Source organism: Anomaloglossus baeobatrachus, chromosome 8 (assembly GCF_048569485.1).
Source record: "Anomaloglossus baeobatrachus isolate aAnoBae1 chromosome 8, aAnoBae1.hap1, whole genome shotgun sequence".
In the NCBI taxonomy this organism is placed as follows: Eukaryota; Metazoa; Chordata; class Amphibia; order Anura; family Aromobatidae; genus Anomaloglossus; species Anomaloglossus baeobatrachus.
This window is the reverse complement of record NC_134360.1, coordinates 47,429,006-47,437,842: the sequence shown is the minus strand read 5'-3', so window position 1 is coordinate 47,437,842 and position 8,837 is coordinate 47,429,006. Positions and strand designations below refer to the sequence as shown.

At 43.4% G+C, this 8,837-nt stretch overlaps 1 protein-coding gene across 2 annotated transcripts in view; it reads right to left on the bottom strand.

Moving 5' to 3' along the window:
* The window catches only part of PLXND1 (plexin D1), a 174,001-nt gene that overhangs the window by 53,112 nt on the left and 112,052 nt on the right, over positions 1-8,837 (bottom strand). For both annotated transcript variants that reach the window (XM_075321571.1, XM_075321572.1), the window contains exon 9: positions 711-815. In XM_075321571.1, coding sequence (XP_075177686.1) covers positions 711-815 — 105 coding nt within the window. The remainder of the gene's footprint in view (positions 1-710; positions 816-8,837) is intronic.

Here is an 8,837-nt window from a genome sequence, read left to right as displayed (position 1 = left end):
AATTTACAGCAAGCTTTGCTCGTATAGCGAAATACTCGCACACCAAGTTACTCGTAAACCGAGGTTCCACTGTATAACTGTAATGAGGAAATACGGATGGTACAGGGGCTCCTTGGCTGACCCTAAGACTGGGGTCTATGTGCTGTCCTTATGCCTATGGTAGACTTAAAGGTAGTCAGGGTCAAGCCTCCAAAGTGGCTCTGTCTCCTGTTCTAGCCCTGATGACTATGTCCCCACCACCCAGGGAGCCACCAACAAAGAATGACTAACAGGGGTAAAACAAACCTCATACGCACCCAAAACCTGCACCAGGGGATAACTAAAAGTGTACAGGTACAAAGAAAAGGGGGTAATAGACATAACTTAACAACAATCACAGCAGATAGAAGCAGCAGTAAGAAGATGTCCTCTCTATGCTCCCTGGCTAGTTCCTAACTGATTAGAATAACCAGCAACCTCTCCAGGAAGCAGAGGGATTAAATACAGCCCACAAGTGCTCAACTAAAGACAGCTGAGCAAGTCTGCTACTACACCAGGGAAGGGATTAACCCTTAAATGCCCACGGGGGAAAAAAACAACGATATAATGTGCATGGTCTTAGATGGTAAATGAGAACGCTAACCCCTTATACATGTATGAATAACAATGCCAGTGGATCCATGTGATAAATCCATGTGACAAGCATACAAATATGATAGTAGATACATTACCTGGGACACGTTGATGTTTGCCACAGAGAGGATGAAGTCCTTGGCGATCCCTGTAGGAGTAGGTGCAATGTGCCTGGTGATGATCTGAGGACAGTCTGTGCTGTTCTATGGAGGATATATAAAGATATCAGTAAGGTGCTGCACAGCTACCCATTTCAGTAGTGGTGAAAAAAAAAATCATTTTTTTATATTATTATATATTTCTGTTTTCTATTATGTAAACTCCACAATGGCACATGTAAGAACACCATTTATGTCCCTACTGTATATTAAGTGTCCCTATAGGCTAGCCTACGGCATTACATTGTTATTTTATTTTTTTAGATTAAATGAACCCGCGATAGAACTGTTTGCACAAACTCATTTTAGGTATAAGCAAACACAATCTGAAAACAAACTACATCACGCTGAGCAATGACCATGGCAATCAACGCTAATTCCCAAAATACGCTGCCCGAAGGGAACACAACATCACGTTTGGGATTTGTACTTTATTAAAGAATCAAGTTTTAGAAATGAGATTTATCCTGGCAAATTGCAGTTACTGGAAATATGCTATAGGGAATTATCAGCTCGTCTCGTTAGGAGGCTGACCTTGGCTTGATGAATTCAATTTTATCCTAGGAAGGGAAAAAAAATCTAAAAACAATACACAAATCAGTTGGAGGGGTCAAAGGACAAGTAGACGGCCAAAATGGCCTAGAACAGAGGAAAATCCGGTTTCCTGCTCTCATTTGTACTATACCTTTTATATTAGGGCTTTCAGCAACCAGCCTGACCTTATTTTAGTGCACAAATGTTACCCAGCTCTCTAAAATTTTCCTATATTTTCTTTCCTTTTAAGGATATTTTTTCATATTTTTGGTCTTTTTTTAGTCTTAGTACTGAGCAGAAGGCAAGGTATATTGTTTAGGAATTGTGCGTAATATTGCGGGGCTCGATAACGGTACAGAAGGGTTGAAGCATTTGTCCTCATGGACTTTACCACCCCACATAGATAAAATATAATACGGCAGGATGTGGAGTGGGCCGACATATTTCTTTAGTCTCGAGTCGTATGATCTCATGGGATATTATACTGTACTCCTATTGTTCGATGTCCAAGTTTCCTCCAATTCACGGCTCTCGGCAAACAATAGCGGAGTCTTCGGAGCTTCCGGTTGGGAGATCACATCATGGACAGGTGACCTCGGCTATTTTTACATGACTTGATTTTGGATGCGGATAATGGACTGATAGTGTGTGGTCCGAGATAGAAAGAAAGGAGGAATTCAGGGATGTGCACAATGACGGAGGAGGACGCACGCAGGAATGTCAGGATGATTATGCTTTGGCCGGGTGTCAAAGGTAAAGTGAGGACCTGCACTCTCAAAACACTAGGTAAAGCATTGTGCCAAGATCTGTAAATATTCCAAAAAAGTAGCAAAAGACAAACTTAATTCTGGGACACGAAGTATCACTTTCTATCAAAGTGCGGCTGCATATTACCTTGCCCTATACCATTCTATTCTTTTTGTTTCACTTCAAAAAGAAATCCCTTTAAAGGTCTGATGTCCTTAAAACCCCATCTGTAATGTGCTGTGGGTGGTTTCTTTCTGCGTCCTCACCTTGCAAGGGTCGCTGGTCCACATTTATCAAATTTTATGCCAAATTTTGGCACAAAATGCAACTTTTTAGAAGTCGTGAGTTGGCCATTTCTGCATAAAAATGGGACTTCTCTGCTTAATTTTGCAAAATGATGGAAAAAGTGGAGCAGCCACTTCCCTTGGGTCTGTGAGATACTCTGCGCAGACAATCGTCACACTTTGACTTTGTTTGACCTCCCTTTTGTCTCGTCCCTCTGCTTTGATTCACAGCCATGCAGGTATTCTGACGCCGGACTGTGACCTGACTACGCCTCTGTCTATTCCCTTAATTTTGACGTGCTCTCCTGGTACCCAACTCCGAAACGTATGACTATCCTGTCTCTTGACTTGTCTGTGTAGTGACTAATGTCATGTTATGATCTTAATAATAAATGTAACTCTAATTTTGCTCAACATTTAAAAGGTTTTCCGGTACCACGCACCCCGATATGACTTCGCACTGACACTGGCCTCACTTTTAACCCATAACGAATAACCCATCAGTTCCAGCAGCAGCTCGAACAATTCTACAACAACACTCCCTTTAACAATCCTCACTTTAGATGCTTTTCTCAACTCTATCTCTATTACAATTATTATTATTATTATTATAGCGCCATTTATTCCATGGCGCTTTACAAGTGAAAAGGGTATACATAAAAACTAGTACAACAATAATTAACAGTACAAAACAGACTGGCACGGGAGGAGAGAGGACGCTGCCCGCGAGGGCTCACAGTCTACAGGAGGAGAGAGGACCCTGCCCGCGAGGGCTCACAGTATACAGTAGGAGAGAGGACCCTGCCCGTGAGGGCTCACAGTCTACAGTAGGAGAGAGGACCCTGCCCGTGAGGGCTCACAGTCTACAGCAGGAGAGAGGACCCTGCCCGTGAGGGCTCACAGTCTACAGCAGGAGAGAGGACCCTGCCCGCGAGGGCTCACAGTCTACAGTAGGAGAGAGGACCCTGCCCGTGAGGGCTCACAGTCTACAGGAGGAGAGAGGACCCTGCCCGCGAGGGCTCACAGTCTACAGGAGGAGAGAGGACCCTGCCCGTGAGGTGAGGACAGAGCTGGTTGCACAGTGGTGTACTGGACTGAGGTTTATTGTAGGTTGTAGGCTTGTCAGAAGAGTCTTCAGGTTCCTTTAGAAGGTTTCCACAGTAGGCGAGAGTCTGATATGCTGTGGTAGAGCGTTCCAGATTATGGAGGAAGCACGGGAGAAATCTTGTATGCGATTGTGGGAAGAGGAGATAAGAGGGGAGTAGAGAAGGAGATCTTGTGAGGATCTGAGGTTGCGTGCAGGTAGGTACCGGGAGACTAGGTCACAGATGCATGGAGGAGACAGGTTGTGGATGGCTTTGTATGTCATGGTTAATGTTTTGAACTGGAGTCTTTGGGCAATGGGAAGCCAGTGAAGGGATTAGCAGAGAGGAGAGGCTGGGGAATAGCGAGGGTACAGGTAGATTAAGTGGGCCGCAGAGTTTAGGATAGATTGGACGGGTGCAAAAGTGTTGGAAGGGGGGCCAGAGAGCAATTATTACAATAGTTCTACCTGCTTTTCCCTCGTAAACCAAGCTATTTGCAGCCATCCGTCAGGTAAAACTAAATAAAAAATCTGACCCCGGTGGCTTCACAACCTCATCTCTTATCTCCCTACCTATTTTAACGCCTTAAGAGTTGGACAAAAGCCAGGGGCAGCCTCCTTGACAGCGGCCGTATCCATGATTCCCAAACCGAATTCAGATCTTAAACTTCGTCTGATCTCCGGTTTGGGACCCCTAAAGATCAAGTTGGCTTTGTACCCCATAAGCAGGCATCTGATAATATACGAAGGGTTTCATATCTCCTAAGCAGTGTAGTGTGGCAAGCATGCCTTTATCACCGGTTATCTTTTTTACTCTTTGACTTTTTGACTTTTGGCCTTTGACTCGGTCTCATTGACTGACCTGTTTGCGGTGTTGCGTAAATGGAACGTCCCTGAACAATTTTTCTCATGGGTCTATACATTACAGTATATAGCAGAATATAGTCACACCTCGGCTTATTTCTGACACAATGGTTTCTATTCTTTCCCAATCAAAAGAGGCAGACGTCAAGGGTGTCCTCTTTCTCCGCTACTTTTTCTACACGCAACTGAGCCCTTGGCAATTCGCCTCCGTCACAGCTCCCACATCCAAGGTATAGAAATGGCATTGATCCCTGATAATGATGAGCGAGTTTCGAAATACTCGGATTCGCGATACTCGTAACAAGTACCATCTAATACTCGCGTATGCATTCCGAATAACGCGTGCAATCCAAGTCAATGGGGAATACTCTCAACGTAGTGAGTAACCCGAATGCCATACTATTCATGCGAATTCGGGTTACTCGTTACATTGCGAGTACTCCCCATTGACTTGCATTGCACACACTATTCGGAATGCATGCGCGAGTATAAGGCTATGTGCCCACGGGACTCTGTATCTGCGGATTTTTCTGCATCAAAATCCGCAGCTTTCCCCCGGAATCCGCACCTTTTCATAGGTGCGGATTTGATGCGGATTTTGTTGCGGATTTTGCAATTTTTCTTTAATTCAATTAAACAGGAAAAATCCGCACGAAAATCCGCAACAATAATTGACATGCTGCAGATTTTTCCACACGAAAATCCGCACGATTTCCGCTGCGGATGTGGGCACAGCATTTCCCAAATGCCATAGAAATGGCTGGGGAGTAGCTGTGCTGCAGTTTTCTGGAAAATCCGCAGCTTTTCCGCGAGAAATCCGCGGCAAAATCCGTGCATTTTCGTTACGAGTATCGCGAATCTGAGTATTTCGAAACTCGCTCATCACTAATCCCTCACAAGCTCTTCATGTTTGCAGACGATATTCTGCTTCTCAATTAGAAACAGAATACCTACAGTAGGTCCATAATAAATAACGATACTGACCAGAGTCACCTTCACCAGCATATGTACCTATAATTGACTTTTATCTGAACATAATTCTAAATAATGTCTACATAGCCAGATTCATAAGAAAAAGTGTACATCATTTTATTAGGGACATCAAAAAAAGCTTGGAAAAACAGTGCTATAAAAACAGAGAACACAAAGACAGGGCAATGTGATCCAAATGAGGGTCAGAAAATAGATATGTACCAAATCACAGCAATGAATTGTACAAAACATAAATACAGAGCAAAAAATTACATGTCAGATGGTTAAATATACCAAATTATTACACAGCAGTCCCAAAGATAATTACTCGACTGACCCGGTGGACAGTAAAATGTCCTACTATGGAAAATACACCAACAATGCAGTAACTAGTCGGGGACACCTACAAACTCAATCATATATAAGGCAAATGCCAACATAATTACAACATGTGCAAATAGCTGCTATAAAGCGCTCAAAGTAGAGACGCATGTACAAATATGTGGACCCTGGAAATTATAAGATAAGAGATACAGTGACCCACCAAAGTACGACACAGCAGACCTTAAGGAACACACTGCCCTGCACCTCAACGCACGTTTCGCATCAGCTTCGTCAGCTCATCGCTATTTCTTATCCTTTCAGTTACGGACCTTAACCTTAAAACAGACCCCTGGGAAGCTCTGATCAATAAACGAGTTCTGAACATCCCTAAACACTCTCATGCCATAATCTCTTTTATCTTTCTAGCAACTAAACAAACTATAGCCTCTTCATGGAAAAAAATCAATGTTTGACCTACCCGAAGTAAAAAATTGTACTTCATGGTATATGATTAATGGAAAGCTGTCTGCCATACTCGCAGATAAAGTCCCCAAATCCAAGAAAGTCTGGCTTCCCTGGGCTGAATATACCAACCTCATCCGTTTTGCTTCGCCTCCTCTTAGTTTACCTCCTCCGATTCTCCATTGAACACTCTCAATTAGACGTCTTGGCAGGTCGCTTCTCTCGGGTCCCCTTCACTCCCTCCCTCTTCCACACCTTTCCCACCCTATCATCTGTTCGTCCCTCTTGAACTTTACCTATTTATTTACTTGCAATAATGCTCACTTGTTATGCATAATATCTATTATGCGTCTACAACTTTCAATAAAAATGTATTGTTTTTTTTTTTTAAAAAAAAAAGTGGAGCAACCACGAAGAAAGCATATGTTAGGCAATGAAATTTAGCAGAAATTGTTCAAAGTTTTGGCACAAGTTTACAATACCAGATTTAAAATGTCAAAATGCATCAATTTTATTGAAGCGCACATCTTTGGTGCAAATCAGATCAACTACCTCCTTTATTTTTATGCAAAAAACTGACCCCAAACTGTTCACTCAGTCCACCATATCACTGTCACAAATAGTCATGTACTTTCTGGCCATAGAAGGTCACAGCGTTTGGCTGCGCACAATGCTCCCTGACTTTCCATTGCTTCTGCTGTCAGTATTCATTGGTATAGGTAACTTTCCTGTTGGATTCATCTCTCTCCCTTTTGGACCCAGCAGGAGCTCGCCTTCCACCCAACTGTTGATCATCAGCATTCCCTTGGTGTTTAAATACCCTTTCCTTCTTTGGACTGCTGCTGGTGATATGTTTCAATTCCTTCAAGCCTTGTTGCAAGCAGGTGGCTTGTACTCCTCTGTGGTTTTGTTGCTGAAAGCTCTGCTGAACTTCTTCTTCTTGGTATTGATAGCTTTCCTGCTGGATTAATCTCTCTCCCTTTTGGACCCAGTAGGAGCTCGCCTTCCACCCAGCTGCTGATAATCAGTATTCTCTTGGTGTTTAAATACCGCTTCCTTCCTTGGACTGATGCTGGTGATATTTTCCATTTCCTTCAAGCCCTGGTTGCAAGCAGGTGGCTTGTACTCCTGTGTGGTTTTGTTACTGAAAACTCTGCTGAACTTCATCTGTAGATAAGTAGTTCATGCTTTTCCCCCTGTGTGTCCTCCTTGTGTCTTCCTATAGTTGTTTAGTGGGGTTGACGAAGAGCTCATCCCATCTGTTCCCTATTTAGGGTCTAGCACTAGGGATACCTAGGGTCAGGTATCCGACTCGGCGCATAGGTGAGGAACCTATATAGGGTGGTGAGGGACCAGCAATAGGTTTGGTCAGGGGTCACCATCTCCCTCTTCCCTAGACACAGGGTGTCCCTTTCCTTTCGCCGTGCTCTTGGTACTTCCCCGTACCTAGCGTGACAGTCACCTTTAACCGTGCAAAATCATATTTTATTACCATTTGCTCGGAAGTTTTATTTTTGGAGAATCTCTTTTGCAAATTATTTTTCCTAAGAGGCATTGCCCGTCTGCAACACTGAATACTCCGGTTAGCAAGCGACAACTCCATAAATTGCCTCCAGAACGTTCTACAGGAAATTCTGCTCATTTCGAGTAAACTGTGAATGCACGCGTCCCTCTTGTGTATACAAATAATTATTACGGCCGTAACCCCGAATACTTCATTCTGTGCGAGAAACACAAAAACAAGTACAAATGAAGTGCAGGGTTTTTCTGTCCGGCCATGGAGGAAGCTAAACACGTCTCAGATGTGCCGGGCTGTGATAGATCAGTGACTGAGTGCGACGCTTCCTGCAAATTCTCACGTCAACTGGACGAAAAAACAAAAACATCTCCAGTCACCAGGGCTAATGCTGCTGGTAACGAGATAATGAGTTTTCAGACCATCTTTTCTAATTAAGGGATGAGGTCGCTCGGTGGAAAGAGATTCAATTTCAGCCCCAGTAACAGGGCCCTGCTTAATGGGATTATGGCCCAGGCCTCCAAGTTCAGGTAGAAGACTCATTAGTTTATGTCCTTTTGTGCGGACACCTTAGTAACACTCAGGGCAGGAGCTAATGAGCAACTAATCTTTTTGTTTTGCTGAGTCCTAAATGGCAGCTGCTGTGACAGAGGCCGAGGATTAGACGCCTACAGCAGTGACATGGCAGGAGCAGCATGGCATTAATTACAAGAGGCAATTATAACTGCACCAGCAGAATAGTGAGTTCAGCTCTGGAGTATAATGCAGGATATAACTCAGGATCAGTACTGCATAATTAATGTAATGTATGTACACAGTGACTGCACCAGCAGAATAGTGAGTGCAGCTCTGGAGTATAATACAGGATGCAACTCAGGATCAGTACAGGATAAGTAATGTAATGTATGTACACAGTGACTGTACCAGCAGAATAGTGAGTGCAGCTCTGGAGTATAATGCAGGATATAACTCAGGATCAGTACAGGATAAGTAATGTAATGTATGTACACAGTGAATGTACCAGCAGAATAGTGAGTGCAGCTCTGGAGTATAATACAGGATGTAACTGAGGATCAGTACTGGATAAGTAATGTAATGTATGTACACAGTGACTGTACCAGCAGAATAGTGAGTGCAGCTCTAGAGTATAATGCAGGATATAACTGAGGATCAGTACGAGATAAGTAATGTAATGTATGTACAAGTGCAGCTCTAGAGTATAATACAGGATGTAACTCAGGATCAGTACAGGATAAGTAATGTATGTACACAGTGACTGT